This window comes from Rutidosis leptorrhynchoides, chromosome 5 (genome assembly GCF_046630445.1).
Source record: "Rutidosis leptorrhynchoides isolate AG116_Rl617_1_P2 chromosome 5, CSIRO_AGI_Rlap_v1, whole genome shotgun sequence".
In the NCBI taxonomy this organism is placed as follows: Eukaryota; Viridiplantae; Streptophyta; class Magnoliopsida; order Asterales; family Asteraceae; genus Rutidosis; species Rutidosis leptorrhynchoides.
In genome coordinates this window covers 374450262-374468001 of record NC_092337.1, presented here as the reverse complement: position 1 = coordinate 374468001, position 17740 = coordinate 374450262, and the positions used below count along the sequence as shown (strand labels likewise).

Genomic DNA, 17740 nt, shown 5'->3' with positions numbered 1-17740 from the left:
ATAATAGAAGATATCGTTAAAGAATTTCTTACATTGATTAGTGACTTGTGCTTGCTTAGATAAACCTTGATTATACAGAGCACTTCGTGCTGATAACGTGTTATAATTAAGTTGTATTTAACAACTTTTAGTATACTAATCTAACTACAAATTTCTTATAACATAAGAATAGAATATATATATGAGAGAAAGGAGAGAATACTTCTTGAAAGTATATTAGAATGGTGCAAGTGTTTTAGCTTGCAATACATGACTATTTATACTACAAACAAAGCTACCCAATATTGACTAAGTATTGGTACAAAATTGATTATCCACATATAAATAATATTTAATATTATCATTATTATAACACACATAGAAATTTTATAACAGAACACTTTATTATAGTTTATTGATTAATAAAAATATAAAAGTAGTAGTATAGCACCACTAATGATGACTGCTAATTTTACTATAAAACATAAATCCACTTTAATAGCTTTACCAACAAATCATACACTAACCTGAAATTATTATATACTTATTTATTAATATTCATATTAACTTTATCTTAACATATGTTAATATAATAATAAACATATTAACATTAATTAACATATATAAATAATATAATAAAACGTAAGAGAAAAACATTACTCCGTACTATTTATTTATTATTATTTTATTTATACTATTAATATTAATAAAAAATACACAAATAAAAGGAGATAAAATATTCGAAAAAAGCGCACTATGTTGTTATTAAATGACACGTAGCCAATATAATACGATGACTTTCTCCGAAACTTGATGCATCATATCCTTCAAGAATCAGAAAGCAATGTTAACAAATTGATTGCTAGCAGCTGTTCTTTTTCAACTTTATTTCGGAGTATCTTAAGTATAATATAATTATTAAAAATTTTAAAAACAATTTTATTTTAATACAAGATAATGACACCACTTACTATCATTCAATGATTTATTTTTTTATTATTAAATAATCAAATTAAATAATTTTAATGAATGTATGACAAACACAAATGACCCCATGTGAACTTGCTGCTTTTTATTAGTAGCTCATTGACCTCTTTCTTTCTTTCCTTCTTTGCCACTCTCATTCAATTCTATTTCTTCTCACAAAACTAAAAAATATTTTTTCTTTTTTTATTTACAAGTTTTCATCTTTCTTCAAACGCCACCACAACGCCACTGTAGCTCCGCCTTATTGAGGGTTTTCCGGTGGAAAAAATGGGCCTACACCGCCACCATCATGGTGGTGTGTTTTTTACTGCTTTATTGCTTATCTTTTTGCACCTTTTTGCTCACGCATCTACTTCTTCATCAATTCTGTCGGTGAGTTTTATTTTAGTACTTTAATTAAAATTAATCAAAACCCCATTTTTAGAATCCATTTTTGGTTTTGTGATGGTAATGTGTCTGTATAGTAGTTTAGTAAGATGAGATGTACTGTATTTAATTTTTTGTAATTAAAGTTTAATTCTTTGATTCCCTTTTACAGCCTTTTGATTCTGGGTGGGTATTTTTTTTATTTCACTCAGTTTGTTTGCCCTTTTGTTTTTATTGTAAGATTTAGCATGTATTAGTAGATAATATTATGGTGCATATACAATGTGAGAATGTTAGTAGTTTTAATCTTGATTCTTGGGTGTTGTTTGTTTTCCAGAAATAACATAAATTCAATATCTTTAGTTACTTAAATTCATAATTAAAGTGTAATGCAAGTCAACTCTGTTCCCATGTTCATCCTTTTTTTTTTTTTTTTCTTGGAAAAATCAAGAAACACCCATAAAAACCTAGAAAGAACTCAAGATAATGAAACTGATACTAATATTTAGGGAAAGTTCCTAAATTTTTTATTTTTATAGAGGTCTCAACCCTCAGGGCACAAATGTGATGCAAAAGTATACATTTTTTTCGTTTTCTTTGGTTACAAAGTTTTTAAAGATGAATTTTGCAGGATTCAAATGCTTCAAAGCTTCGACACTCACGTCTATTCAAGAGCGCGTTACAGAACAAAGCTGTGAGTTTGATTTGTATAATGAATGATAAAATTCACTTGTATTAAATTTGATCTTTTTACTCATATTAACTATTAACTATTCAATATCCTTGTTTTTCTTGTATAGTCAAATGAACAATTAGCTGATCTTTGGACGCCGTTATCCAATCAAGGATGGAAACCATTTGTCGAATCCACCTCCGCCTCTTGTAAGCTAGTATATATATGAGTGTTGAAACATTTTAACCTTGCTTAATTTTTTCAATCTTTTAACTTAATTGTTATATTGCTTTAAAATAATAATAATATTTAGCGAAGTTGCCGGAATCAACGGGATTCATCCAAGTGTTCCTTGATGGAGGATTAAACCAGCAAAGAATGGGGGTATGTTTTCGACATATTAAGTAATTAACAACTTTATATCTCATATCAAGTACGGGTGGCGAAAAAAGTTGAACATATCAAACATCGTTATTAAAGCTATATTATCATTCATATCTATTGATCCAAAATGTTTCCATTCTTGCTAGCTTTTTGTTACCTACTTAGTCAGTTAGAGACAATTGTAGCCTAATTAGACTCCTTATTAACAACAATGTCTTCAAGTACTTTTAATGTTAAGAACTTGCATAGTTTGACTTCTGAAAAAGTTGTTGACTTTGTCAAATAATAGAATGGGAGCAATCTGTGAGCCCACTTATATTGAATCACGGATGATGGACTAATAGGTAAATTTTAATTTAGATAGTTTGTAGAATGACTTTGCAATTTTCATAAACCAACTAGAGCAAACAAGTGTCTGATTTATTTTTTTATTTTTTTTATTTGTTTGCTTTTTATTTCATTTTACTCATTTCTATATGTATTTTTTGTATCAGATATGTGATGCGGTTGCTGTTGCTAAAATCCTTAACGCAACACTGATGATACCATATCTTGAAGTAAATCCGGTTTGGCAAGACACGAGGTTCGTGCACCATAGCTATGGCCGTTTCAAATTGTTAGTATCTTCATAAAATTGTATTAAATGGAAATTTATTTGTGGTGTTTTGTGCTTTTGCAGCTCGTTCACGGATATTTTTGATGTTGATCATTTTGTGAATATATTAAAGGATGACATATCAATAATTAGGGAGTTACCCGATGAATACGCATGGAGTACACGGGAATATTATGCTTCGGCTATTAGATCTACCCGAGTTAAAAATGCACCTCTTCATGCTTCTGCAAATTGGTATCTCGAAAACGTCTCTCCAGTTTTAGAAAGGTTGGTATAATAGATGTCGTCTTCAGTGGCGGAATATAGTGTACCAAAGGGGGTATCCGCCCCACCTGGATATAACGGGAAAAAAAATTACACTAATTTTTTATTTTTTTTTACTAAAAATAAGGTTTTTTATTAGTGTTTACCCCTGCTGACAATGGAAAATTTATTAAATTTTTACACCCGCTCCATGATCCCATCTATATCCGGGTTCAAATTCCGCCACTGATCGTCTTTCAATTATTGTTATCTCGAACGACCGATCACTTATTTCTAAAAACCGTAAGAGTTAATGTATTAAACTTGAATTGTGATTTTTAGCTATGGGATTGCGGCGATATCACCGTTTTCGCATCGACTAGCTTTCGACAACATGCCGATTGAAATACAACGGTTGCGTTGCAAAGTCAACTTTGAAGCGTTGGTTTTTGTTCCTCATGTTAGAAGTCTTGGTGAGGCACTTGTAAGTCGTCTTCGCTACCCAATTGTTAAAAATATCGAAGACACTGTTGGCACTAAATACCTTCGGCAAGTTGTTGATACCAAAGATGGCTATGGAGCAGGAAAGTTCGTTACCCTACACTTGCGGTTCGACAAGGTATGCACAATTTCCATCTTATCTTATCTAATAAAGAGAGATTGCACGTAAAGCGAACGTCAATTTAGTCAATTTCTATATTAGGAAACATACTTTGAAAATCAACAATAAAGGGTGTATCATGTAAAGTAATAATTAAATGAGATGAGGATAACTTCATCAAAAAGTCTTGATATTTTATATTTCTGTTTTTTGCCAAAAAAAAAAAAAAACTCATTGTTTACCAGAAAACTATACAATAGCCCAAAGTTGCAAATATTGCCAGTCGAAGTGTATTTGGTAGAGACTTTTTAAGGATTACACGGCAACTCGAGAGTACTCAGATGCTGACCAAGTTTGACTTTTACCAATTTTGACCGAGTATCGACCAATTAACCGAGTTTGGCCGAGTTTTGACCGAATTTTCAAGTAATCCCATGTTTTGGCCGAGTTTGACCAAGTTTGACCGAGTACTCCCCGAGTTGCAAAAACCGAGTACTTGCCGAAATACTATTGAATAGCCCTTGAATTTTAGATGTTCTTTAAATTATAAATCAACTGAAGTATGTTGCTTTTACGAACAAAATTTTCTTTCAAAAGTGAAAAAACATACATTTAAATTTGGTTTGCAATAATTGACTTTTCAGGATATGGCGGCTCATTCGGCTTGCGATTTCGGTGGAGGAAAAGCCGAGAAAGTTGCTCTGGCGAAATACCGGCAAACTATTTGGCAAGGAAGAGTGATGAATTCGCGGTTCACGGATGAGGAGTTAAGGAACCAGGGACGTTGCCCGTTGACTCCTGAAGAAATCGGTTTGTTGCTCGCAGCATTAGGTTTCGACAATAGTACCCGTTTGTACCTTGCTTCTCATAAGGTCTGCATACTTTAATCTTTGGGACAATTTATTTATTTATTTTATTTATTGTTATTGAAAGGTAATTTTGAAATGTAACTGGTATTTGTGTACAGGTGTACGGAGGAGAAGCTAGGATCGTAGCATTACGAAAATTATTTCCGTATATGGAAGACAAAAAGAGCCTCGCTTCACCAATTGAAAGGGCCCACATAAAAGGAAAAGCTTCTTTGTCGGCTGCTGTTGATTATTACGTTAGCATGCATAGTGACATTTTCATTTCGGCTTCACCCGGAAATATGCACAATGCAATGGTAAGGATTTGCATTTTGAAATCGATTATCTAATCGTCATTGCTTTTAATGTTATTTTTGTTCATTTAACAAATTTTATACAAGGTGGTGCCTGGATTTAACAAGGAAAAAAAGTTTACACTAAATTTTTTATTTTTTTATTTTACCAAAAAAGGAGGTTTTTTTAGTGTTTACCCTGCTGACAATGAAAAATTTATTAAATTTTTACACCCGCCCCATCTGTATCCGGGTTCAAGTTCCGCCACTGAGTTACACCATTATTTAATGAATTTTCTAACGGCAGCCATTAGGGTTGTCATTAAAGTGAAAAAAGACTTGTATTTTTTAATAATCGCTATGTAAAATTCAACGATAATCATTTTGTACAACACATTAGTGCAGCTTAATGACAGCCTTAAGGGTTGCCGTTAGAAAAATCCTTATTTTTATCAATACACCACAATTGTGCAACAATTGTACAATCACATACATAATGCACAATTTTGGTGTATTGACTAAAATCGGTGGTGTAAATCTCACCGGCGCAAAATCGGAATTTTGCACATACTCATAACGTCTTATATGACAGTTGGGACATAGAACGTACCTTAACTTAAAGACAATAAGGCCAAACATGGCGTTATTGGGTCAAATTTTCATGAACAAAAGCATGAGTTGGTCAGAGTTTCAAGAATCAGTGATAGAAGGGCAACGAAACAGGCTAGGTGAAATCAAGGAACGAAAACCAAAACAGTCGATATATACATATCCAGTTCCTGATTGCGTTTGTCAACAACTTTAAGGTAATTTATAAATTAACCTTGTTCCATGTGTGTGTAGTTTTGCAGCCCACACATTGTTGTATCATTAGTTGAAATAAGGCGAGTTAATGGTCGTTTTTTTGGTTATAGAGTATTTTTCCCACATGTGTGTCGTGTCTATAGAGGTTCGTGGGCTATTAGTAGTTGTATGCGTTACAGGGACAATACGTAAGAAAGTATATTGTAATATAAATGGCATTGAGATTTTATGCCCATGTTATGTATGTATAATACTTAGTCATATAGTGTAATTTATACTGTTGAGATTTTGCCCGTGTCCGGTTCGACAATGTCGGCTTAAGTGAGGTGGAAGATCATACAACTGTCTAGCTTTTTTTTTTCTGGCGCGTTTTAAGCGCTCCGTTGTCCACTTGTCCGGTAACAGTTAATGGATATATTTTTGAAAACTGACCAATTTATTTGCAGAAACTAATGCGGAAAAATTAGATCTTTATTTCGCGCTAGCCATATTAGTCAGAAAGGTGCATAACCGGACATCTATTTCAACTAATAACAAGACAAGTACATCCATTATCTCGCCGAAGTTGTATTATTATTTGTTTTCAAAAGCAGAAATAATGCTCCGTATAAACGTATAATCTTATACAAATAAAAGCACCGATTTTAAAAAAAAAAGCATGAATAGTAATACGTACTCCGTATGAAAGAGTATAAACTAAAGAACCTAGGAAGAACCTAAAATACAAAACAAGAATGCGAAATGGACACGACCTAGTAACCTACGGACAAACTCTAGCTAATTAATTACCACGAATGTTGTTAAAAAAAATCACCACGTGTGACGATCGCTCCAAATCCATATGGACGAACACGTCATTCATTGATTTCATTGCGAGGTATTTGACCTCTATATGATACGTTTTGTAAACATTGCATTCTTTTGAAAAGGCACACCATATATGAATATTTAAATTAAAGGTTTTCGACATCTGATGATTTCTACATATAGACAATCACCGTAAATAATAGTTTACAACAGTACTTCCGTTGACAATGAAGTCAAAATAAGATACATGGTGATGATTTGGTGAATGCAACGTTTTCTTGAAAAATATGCCATGTAAGACTCCATGCACATAGCTTGTCTATCATATAAGCAAACAGCGGAAGACTTCTAGGGAACCTGAGAATAAACATGCTAACAAGTGTCAACACAAAGGTTGGTGAGTTCATAGTTTTAGTGTTATGCATAATCTGTTTATAAAGGTGAATCACAAGTTTTCAGTTGTTTCATCCAGAAACGTTTATCAAAATATTCTACAAGATTGAGCACCCTGGTAACTAAACTTAACGTTTAATAATTTGTACCCTTTGTATAATCATCTTAATAGTACACGCAAACCAATGTGTACGCTTCTCAAATAGCATACGTCCGTTAAAAGGCTAGTGCTCTAGCTCGGACGGGGATATCAAGCCCTATGGATCCATATACTACTACTCGCGCCCACCAGTTCTTATAACCGGCAGTTACTAGTTACCAAAGCTAAGGGATTTTCGGTTCAAACTCAGTGTAGAATTTAGTATGTACTTGTATCCATTGTGTTTAAAATAAAGTGCATGTATTCTCAGCCCAAAAATATATATTGCAAAAGCAATTAAAAAGGGAGCAATGAAACTCACGCATATAAATCTAGTATTTTCAGTATTTATAAACAATCGCATGTATTCTCAGCCCAAAAATATATTGAGTAAAAGGGATCATATGAAACTCACACATATAAATATTGTATATTTGTTAATAAAGCATTTGCATGTATTCTCAGCCCAAAAATGTAGAGAGTAAAAGGGATCTTATGAAACTCACACATATAAATATTGTATATTTGTTAATAAAGCATTTGCATGTATTCTCAGCCCAAAAATGTAGAGAGTAAAAGGGATCTTATGAAACTCACCTTAGCAGCACATAAGGTCATTCACCAAAAAGTGACCGAAACTCGGAATGCAAAATTAACCGTAGATCTCAACATATCAATATTGAGATTCAATATTGTAGGAAAGTACGTAGACGTAACGGAGATGATAAACACTAGGTTTGATTCATAAATATATCCCCGAATATTGCTCATAACCTCCTTGGCAATAACTCATAGTTTCCTTAGTTATAATCGATTTGTAACCCGAATAAAAATACCCGTGTATCACTTGTTACAGTACCATACTACTAATTTAAAATTTTAAGCTAGAAAATATACAGAGTGATTTATTTATGTGAGTGTGTGAGTGTTTTTTTTAGTTCCTAATAAGTACTTCGTTCATATATATATATATGTAAAATAATAATATAATAATATAATATATAATATAATAATAATAAAAAGGTAAGCCGCCATCACTTTTTATGTCGACAAACTTTTTATGTCGACAAACATTACGCGTTTCGCGTAGATAGGTACGCGTTCCGCGTATGGTGTCTTCACGAAAGTTGTAGATTTTTGAGTTACGGACGTCTGGACACCGGAATCACCCTTTTTCGAGTCAGTATGATTTAGTTATGATTTTTCTCGTGCAAGTGCGCAGGTTTAGTGATTTCCATCATTTTAACTTGAAATCTTGAGATGAAATGTTGTAGTCTTTTAGTGCTCATTAGAAATCTTTATTTTATCTTTATTTTCATTTTCATATCATTGAAAATCCATAAAAAGATTTTAACAATCAAATTCAATTATATCGAAAAACGTGTCCATACTAAATCGAATAACTATAGTTCTCTAAAACTAATTACATTCACATCTTTTTATCGAAACGTTATAATAATTAAAAATCTATTATTTCAAAGAACGCTTTCATATATTTGAACTAAATCGAATAAATATAATTTAGTTTTTCCAGAATTAGTTATATTCAAAATTATTCTTTAAAAGGTTTCATCTATATCGTAAAACGTTTTCAATATTAAGAAAACTAAATAATTAACTTTATCAAGAGACACGAGACAATCATTGTATTGAAAGTTAATCTCTACTAACCTTTGTCCAGTAATCGTTAATTGACATATTTGTTCTTACTTGTAGGTCACTTTACCATTTATTCCGAATATCGTTAAAAAGAAAAGGTTTCCTAAATCAAAGTGGACCTCTCAATAGAGACTCACGATCATACAATGTATCTAATAAATCAATCATTTGATATTATCTTTTAATTCCGTTGATAATTATATTAAACCTATATCGAAACAAATACGTTCGTGTAAAGTATTATACGTCTAATACTTTGTTAACGTTTTCAAGTTATAATATATACACATATACATATATAATCATGTCCGTTCATATAATGGTTCGTGAATCATTGGAATTTGGTCGAGGTTAAATGAATGTATGAACATAGTTTAAAATTTTTGAGATTCAACTTAACAAACTTTGCTTATCGTGTCGGAATAATATAAAGATTAAAGTTTAAATTTGTTCAAAAATTTTCGGGTCATCACAGTACCTACCCGTTAAAGAAATTTCGTCCCGAAATTTGAGTGAGGTCGTCATGGCTAACAATAAAAATGTTTTTATGACGAATATGAGTAGATAAATAAAGTTTTATCACCGTTGAATAATATGGATAAAACAATCCAATTACTCGAAGCGTATGAGGGAAGTTATTGTAATAAAGTGAAATAGAGAATAGAGATGCGTCTTATCTCTTGACGTAGTAACGATTGATTTCCGAAATTTAAGGAATAGAAAATCTTCATAATAAGATTTGATTCTTCAGAATTTAAGGAAATTAAGATTTCCTTTGATTAAATGCGTAATCTGCCTCGATTGCTATGTATGATATTTCGTTATAAATTGACCTCTCTCGTTTCATTTATTTTCACCACTCCTATAATCTTCTTCCTTATTCAAACATCCCAATAGATTGTGAAAATGCTTAATCCAGTTCTGATTATTGATATTTTCCTGGCTATCGTATCCTTCATTCTTCTTTTTCATCTCCCACCAGAGGAAGTTATTTTCTTCTACTATTACCTTGGAGTTATAGTATTTTTCGTTCTCCCGTGTCTTTATATTGCTATACGCATCGATATACACGGTTTGTAAATTTCGGGGTTGTTATCGGGCTTTATATTTTCCATTATATTTCAGAGCTTCATGCTTTCGATTTCTATTCCCGACCTTAAGTCAAGCGAATAATGGTCCAGAATTCGTAGGTATGAATTTCGGAATGAACATAATTAATGTTCTAAGAAAGAAACGGTAATGGCACAATCTGACTTGTCAAATTACCAGAATATCTGGAAAAGACCGAATCATCAAGAAAAATATTTTCTTGATATATTTAGAGGTTAAATATAATGAAAGAGTTATGTAACCTGGTTCATGATGAGGGTGTGATATTGCTCAATTACATCATATATATCTATCGCAATATCACTAAAAATACTCTATATTCGAAGATAATGAAGATGATCTACAAGGGATATGTCAAGATGCGCGAATTTGTATCGGAAGAGTAGTTTGCAAAGAATTTCGATGATTTATGACATCGGTTGATCCCGATACGAGTTAGTATCAAGATAGCGCTTTAAAATGATATAACAAAGCCTCCGATATGTGAGAGTTCGTTCAAATGAAGTAATATTGAAAAGAAAACGAAACAGTGCTTATAACCCACCTGGGACGCCGTCTTGGGCTGTGGGACGCCGTCCTGGATTGAGAAACGGGACGCCGTTTTGGTGGATTGGGACGCCGTCCTGGACAGTTAAATGGGACGCCGTCCTGCCTTTTGGGACGCCGTCCCAAAGTAGGTGTGACCGAACTTTCTGCTTTTTACCTAATTTCTCCACCTTAAAATGTCAGTTTTTGGGACTGTTTCATTAGAGTTACGTACAGAGAAGTTTAGAGACGATTTTCAGGAGCATCTTGGAGAATTCCATCCTCTTTGAAGAGGCCAAAGATCAAAGCATCATCCATCAACATCTTCTTCATCCAAGAACTCTTGTTCTTGTAGGTTATATACTTGTTCTCAGAAATGATTTCAGTTTATAATTTGAGTGAATTGTTGTCTGTTACAATGATTATTGGCTAGTTTCATTAATGTTTGTCTAGATTAATAACCAAGGTATTGGATGTAATCTTATTGATTGAATGTATTATGTGTGTTAGATTGAAGCTTGAATAGAGAACCATGCTTATTGTTGTTAGAACCATTTGTATCTAGTTAATTGATATGTTGTTGATAAAGAGAACTCTTGTTAATGTATCATATTGATTTACAATCAACTTGTCTTAGATTGATTGTTTGCTAAACCGGACCAAGGGGGTAAACTAGATTAAAACGGTTAGACAAAATAGGAATGAATTGTGTAGAGCGAACGCAAAGGCAATTGTTATTCAAGTCTTTAATCTTGTTGATCAACTAGTCACAAACGAAAAGGTCTAAGTTATAGGGAACCCTCGCTTAGTAATTCTAGTTTGAGTACTTGCTAAAGAGAACTCTTGGCGAGTCGATTTAGGTGATTAGCATGCTTATAGTTATTTAATTACAAATACAAGAACTATAGTGAAAAGGGAACCCTTGAGCTTGTTATTGTATTTGAGTGTTTATCCGAGAGAACTCTTAGTAAAACCTATTAGATAACTACACACATAATTATTCAATCAGGGCTTAATATCTAATTTACATCCAATACCGAGGGTAAAATATCTAGATGAACATTTCATCTCTTTGATTTAATTCAAAACTATCTTTATTGCTTTATTTGCATTTATTTGCATCTTATAAATCAAAAGACTAAAAATATTGTTTTTACATTTAACCTTCTTTGATTTGGCTAAATCGTTAAAACAGCCACAAAACATAAAACTTGTACTTTTTACTTTAATTAACTTAGTTAATCATAATATAGTTGCTACTTCTAGTTTGACTGATATACTGTCCTTGGAACGATACACGGATTTTACCATTATCTATACTACTACACGATCGGGTACACTGCCCGTTAGTGTGTAGCAATCTTTAAAACCGGTATTTTCCATAAGATAAATTATAGACACGATTTCGCACATCAAGTTTTTGGCGCCGCTGCCGGGGACAGTTTTGTGTCAAAATAGGATTATTGACTAATTTGTGATTAAGTAGTTTCTTAATTATTTTAAATTATTAATAGTTTTTGATTTTTAATTTTGTAGAATCGGTATGTGTGATAGTTTTTGTTAGTTGTGTGATTGGCAGATTATAGGTTGCATATGCCACATACCCGAAGTTCAGAATCTCCATTATTTACACCATTGACAGAACCGGATAGAAAGCTTGGTAGAATTCCAAAAGAAGTGCTTGATATTTTTGAATCTTCATCAAAGCAGGAAACTTTTGATTCAGAATCAAGTACCACCAAGCCTAGATATTCAGACTTTGGTAAACCAGTTCAACCACCAAATTTTGAAATGGAAGGAGAAAGACCGTTGGTACAAAGACAATCAATGGCAGAAAGGATGAAAGCGACGCGAACCGGACAAGGTAGTGCTATTACTCCGCTCACGGGTGAGGTAAATTTTGAAATTAAAGGACCTATTCTTCAAATGATTAATAATAGGTGTCAATTTAGTGGCGGTCCTAATGAAGACGCAAACGAACATATTCGTCTCTTTGAAGAGATATGTCTTCTTTTCAAATTAAAACCAGAAACTGACCAGGCTATATTTCTAAGACTTTTCCCGTGGACACTTCACGGGGAAGCAAGAAGTTGGTTAGATTCATTAGCCGAGGCTACGATAAGAACATGGGATAGTATGATGGAAAAATTTCTTAAGAAATATTTTCCAGCATCTAAATCAGCGAGACTCCAACAGGAGATTACCCAGTTCTGTCAAAAGCCTATGGAAACCTTGTACGAAGCATGGAATAGATTTTCCAAAATGCTTAGAGGTTGTCCAAACCATGGTTTGGATACCTTTCAACAGGTTCAAATCTTCTATAAGGGTTGCGAAGTTGCAACCCGAATTTCCATTGATCAAGCATCCGGAGGTTCTATTATGGACAAAACCGAGCAAGAGGCTTATGAGATAATCGAGAAATTAGCCGATTATTCTCATGAGTGGCATCAAGAACGCCCCATTTCTCGAAATGCTCAAGTCCAAAGCGCCGGTGCTTATGATGATTTCAGCTCCCTAGGTGTAAAAATTGACGGTGTTGTCCGAAACATGGACAAAATCACAAAAGAAATCCATAGTATGAAAGTAGGTTGTGAATACTGTGGTGGTCTACACTTAGGTAAAGATTGTGATGCCGGGTTAACCATGGCTCAAAAAGAAGAGGTGGCTTTTATAAGCCAAAGAAATAATAACCAGTTTCAGGGTAGAGCCCAATTTAACCGTAACTTTAACAACCCCTACAACCCTCAAGGTCAAAATTCTAATTTTCAACAAGGGTCAAGTAGTGGGTTCCAACAACAAACTCCGGGTTATTATCAAAAACCCCAACAGGAGGAGAAAAAGTCAAATTTAGAGAGTATGTTGGAAAAGTTAATAGCATCACAAACTCAGCTGGTCACAAACATTAATCAAACCAACGAGAAAAACGAACATCAGTTTCGTAACCAACAAGCATCAATCCAAAACTTGGAAAAACAAATGAGTGGTTTAGCAAATTTACTGAGTGAGAGAAAACCCGGTAGTTTACCGGGCGATACCAGCAAGAACCCCAGAAATGAGCACGCCAATGTTATCACCACACGAAGTGGTTTGGCGTATGATGCTCCACAAATGCCCGAAAAATCTGATTTTAGCGTTCCGTTGAACCAAAACGATGAACCGGTTAAGGAGCCGGAAAAAGTGGTTGAAAATGAAGTACTGGAAAAACCCGTAGAGAAACCATATCAACCACCGCTCCCATTCCCCAGAAAACAACAACAAGAAAGGTTGGAAGCCGAAAGGCTAAAATTTCTAGATATGTTTAAACAGATAAACATAAACATGCCTTTTATTGATGTTATCTCAGGAATGCCAAAGTATGCTAAGTTCCTAAAAGACTTACTTACTAACCGAAAGAAGATGGAAAGCGTTTCATCAGTAACCTTAAATGCTAGATGTTCCGCGCTTGTGTCTAACACACTTCCTGAAAAGCTTCAAGATCCGGGTAGTTTTACTATTCCATGTCTAATGGGTGACCTTGATTGCATGAGGGCATTAGCCGATTTGGGGGCTAGTATCAATTTAATGCCCTATTCAATTTACCTTAAATTAAACCCTGGAGAACTCAAAACTACACGAATGGCTATTCAACTAGCCGATCGCTCTATAAAATTCCCTCGAGGAATAATAGAGAATTTGTTAGTTAAGACCGGGAATCTGATTTTCCCGGCTGACTTTGTGGTTTTAGACATGGAAGTTGATGAGAGAATACCAATTATTTTGGGTAGGCCATTTTTAAATACTGCTCGATGTGTCATTGATGTTTATGACCAGCAGTTGACCCTTAGAATTGGTGAAGCTAGTGCGACTTTTGCAATTGACAAGTCATTGAAATATCCCGAATCTTCGGATGATACTTGTTATTTTATGCAAGGCATAGATTCGCATTATGAGTTCTTGCAGGAATCTCCCGAATCGGATGAAACAGGTGTATACGATTTGGCAAATGGAGATGATGAATTCACTGAAGAAGAAATGGATGTGATGGCCACATTTTTGATGGCAAATGAGTGTGAACCTACTGAAGAGGAAATAGAAAAACTGAGCAAGGATAGCGAGTACCGGAGTCGATCCTCAATTGAGGAACCTCCCATTTTGGAGCTTAAACCGCTCCCTGATCATCTTGAGTACGCTTTCCTTCAGGAAGATTCAAAGCTTCCGGTAATTATTTCCTCACTTCTCTCTCAAAATGAGAAAGAACGTCTTGTTTCCTTGCTACAGGCCCACAAACCGGCCATTGCATGGAAAATCCATGATATAAAAGGAATTAGTCCTTCTTATTGCACGCACAAGATCTTAATGGAAGAGAATTCCAAACCAGTGGTGCAACGTCAAAGGAGACTAAATCCTCATATGCAAGACGTTGTAAAGAAGGAAATCATTAAATTGCTAGATGCGGGTCTAATCTACCCGATTTCAGACAGTCCGTGGATAAGCCCGATTCATTGTGTTCCTAAAAAGGGTGGTATAACTGTTACCACCAATGATAAGGACGAGCTTATCACAACACGAACTGTTACGGGGTGGCGGGTTTGTATAGATTATCGAAAGTTAAACGAAGCCACAAGAAAAGACCATTTTCCTCTACCATTTATTGATCAAATGTTAGAGAGACTTGCAGGAAATAGCTTTTATTGTTTCCTAGATGGTTTTTCGGGGTACTTTCAAATTCCCATCTCCCCAGAAGATCAAGAAAAGACTACCTTCACGTGTCCCTATGGCACCTTCTCATATCGCCGAATGCCCTTTGGTCTATGTAATGCTCCTGCAACATTCCAAAGGTGTATGATGGCCATTTTCCACGATATGATTGAGGATTGCATGGAAGTGTTCATGGACGACTTTTCAGTCTTCGGTGACACTTTTGATTCATGCCTTCTAAATTTGGAGAAAATGCTAAACAGGTGTGAGAAGTCGAACTTAGTGCTGAATTGGGAGAAATGCCACTTTATGGTTAAAGAGGGCATTGTCTTAGGGCACAAAATCTCAAGTGTTGGTATTCAGGTGGATCCAGCAAAGGTTGATGTCATTGCCAACCTTCCACCTCCTTCAAACGTAAAGGGTGTGAGAAGTTTTCTTGGGCATGCCGGGTTTTACCGGCGGTTTGTTAAGGATTTTTCAAAAATCGCAACGCCATTGAATAAACTTCTTGAAAAAGATGCACCCTTTGTTTTCACAAGTGAATGCACTAAGGCATTCAAAATTTTAAAGGAAAAACTTGTTAACGCACCAATAATTATAGCTCCAAATTGGTCTTTACCATTCGAGCTAATGTGCGATGCATCGGATTTTGCGGTTGGTTCAGTTTTGGGCCAACGGGTTGAGAAACGTTTTCAACCCATTTATTATGCAAGCAAGACTTTACAAGGAGCCCAATTAAATTATACAACAACAGAAAAAGAGCTCCTTGCGATAGTCTTTTCCTTTGACAAATTCCGATCTTATCTTGTCCTATCAAAGACTGTTGTCTTTACTGATCATTCGGCATTAAAATATCTTTTCTCTAAGCCGGATGCAAAACCTCGATTGTTAAGGTGGGTCTTGCTTTTGCAAGAATTTGATATCGAGATTAAGGACAAGAAAGGTGCAGAAAATCTTGCAGCGGACCATCTTTCTAGACTCGAAAATCCCAATCTTGAAGTACTCCATGAATCGAGTATTACAGATGATTTTCCCGGAGAATTCCTAATGAGGGTAGAGAAGGTGGAGGATCCGTGGTTTGTTGACTTCGCCAATTACATTGTTGGAGGGTACCTAGAAACAGGTTGGTCACATCAGAAAAGGAAGAAATTCTTTAGTGACCTAAAGTATTATTTTTGGGAAGACCCTTATTTATTCAGGCGATGTGCGGATGGAATTATCCGCAGGTGTGTTTCAGGGAAGGAATGCACCGAAATTCTACTTGACTGTCACCGTGGTCCCACAGGTGGTCACTTTGGTCCCCAAATTACGGGGAGGAAAGTCTATGAGGCCGGTTTCTATTGGCCTACTATATTCAAAGATGCCTACTCTGTTTGCAAGGCTTGTGACGCGTGCCAACGGGCGGGTCAAATAACCAAACGGGATGAAATGCCTCAACAAAGCATCCAAGTATGCGAGGTGTTCGATGTTTGGGGAATTGACTTTATGGGCCCCTTTCCAAAATCTCACTCTTATCTCTACATACTTGTCGCCATCGATTATGTGTCTAAATGGGCGGAGGCAAAGCCTCTACCAACAAATGATGGCCGAGTAGTAGTAAATTTTTTGATGGAGCTGTTCTCTAGATTTGGCACGCCTAAAGCTCTAATAAGTGACCGAGGCACCCACTTTTGCAATAAGCAAATGGAAAAGGTGTTGAAAAGATATGGAGTAATCCATAAAATTTCGACATCCTATCATCCTCAGACGAGTGGGCAAGTAGAGAACACCAACAGGTCGTTAAAACGCATACTAGAAAAGACCGTTGGTGCTAATCCAAAAGAGTGGTCCAACAAGTTATATGATGCATTGTGGGCATTTCGCACGGCCTACAAAACACCGATTGGAACTACTCCTTTCCGTATGGTATACGGAAAAGCATGCCATCTCCCGTTGGAGATTGAACATAAAGCTCATTGGGCATTAAGGGCATGCAACTTGGATTACAAAGAAGCGGGTCGGTTACGTTTGACCCAATTGAATGAATTAGACGAGTTGAGGCTTGAAGCCTATGACAACTCTCTAATTTACAAGGAAAAGACGAAACAATGGCACGACAAACGGTTGAAACACCCGAAAGAATTCATGGAAGGAGACCGTGTCCTTGTTTATAACTCTCGTTTTAAGTTATCGCCAGGAAAGCTAAAGTCCCGATGGACGGGACCATATGTGGTTAAAAGAGTGTACCCTTATGGTACAATTGAAATAGTGAACTGGAAAGGCGATACTTTTAAAGTGAATGGCCACCGGGTCAAACACTACGTTGATGGTCCCCTGGAAATTGAGGATGAGGTTAGCCTCAACTTCAAGAAAAACGCTTAAATCAAAACGGGGACGAGTTTGGTGAACGACTCGTAAAAAAATGGTTCACATTTGTAATTAGGTTTGTATTGTGTGTGCTATAAATTTTTGTTTGGTACAAAACGATTCCCGTATGACCTCGAAACGCGAACGACTCGAAAATTCAGATCAGTGGGTTTTAGTGTTACGGGACGCCGTCCCATTTGGCCTAGACGACGTCCCAATATGCAGACCGAGACGCCGTCCCTACCGACAAGACGCCGTCCCACTTAAAAGAGCAAGACGCCGTCTTAATT

General features: G+C 35.3%; 1 protein-coding gene across 1 annotated transcript; it reads left to right on the top strand.

The window, feature by feature from the left end:
• Positions 1-1110: 1110 nt before the first annotated feature.
• Positions 1111-6024, top strand: LOC139847734 (O-fucosyltransferase 39-like). The gene is made up of 10 exons (XM_071837457.1): positions 1111-1338; positions 1964-2026; positions 2133-2214; positions 2319-2389; positions 2884-2972; positions 3069-3272; positions 3591-3867; positions 4494-4721; positions 4817-5014; positions 5583-6024. Exons 1-10 carry the CDS (start codon positions 1234-1236, stop codon positions 5793-5795), a joined length of 1530 nt encoding a protein of 509 aa, XP_071693558.1. The 5' UTR covers positions 1111-1233; the 3' UTR covers positions 5796-6024.
• The last annotated feature ends 11716 nt before the right edge of the window (positions 6025-17740 follow it).

Bases quoted from the DNA above. Each gene is read 5' to 3' on its own strand.
- LOC139847734 (XM_071837457.1), top strand. From the start codon at position 1,234: ATGGGCCTACACCGCCACCATCATGGTGGTGTGTTTTTTACTGCTTTA. The intron at 2,973-3,068 runs GTTCGTGCACCA...GTGCTTTTGCAG, and splicing joins CCGGTTTGGCAAGACACGAG to CTCGTTCACGGATATTTTTG. The intron at 4,722-4,816 runs GTCTGCATACTT...ATTTGTGTACAG, and splicing joins TGTACCTTGCTTCTCATAAG to GTGTACGGAGGAGAAGCTAG.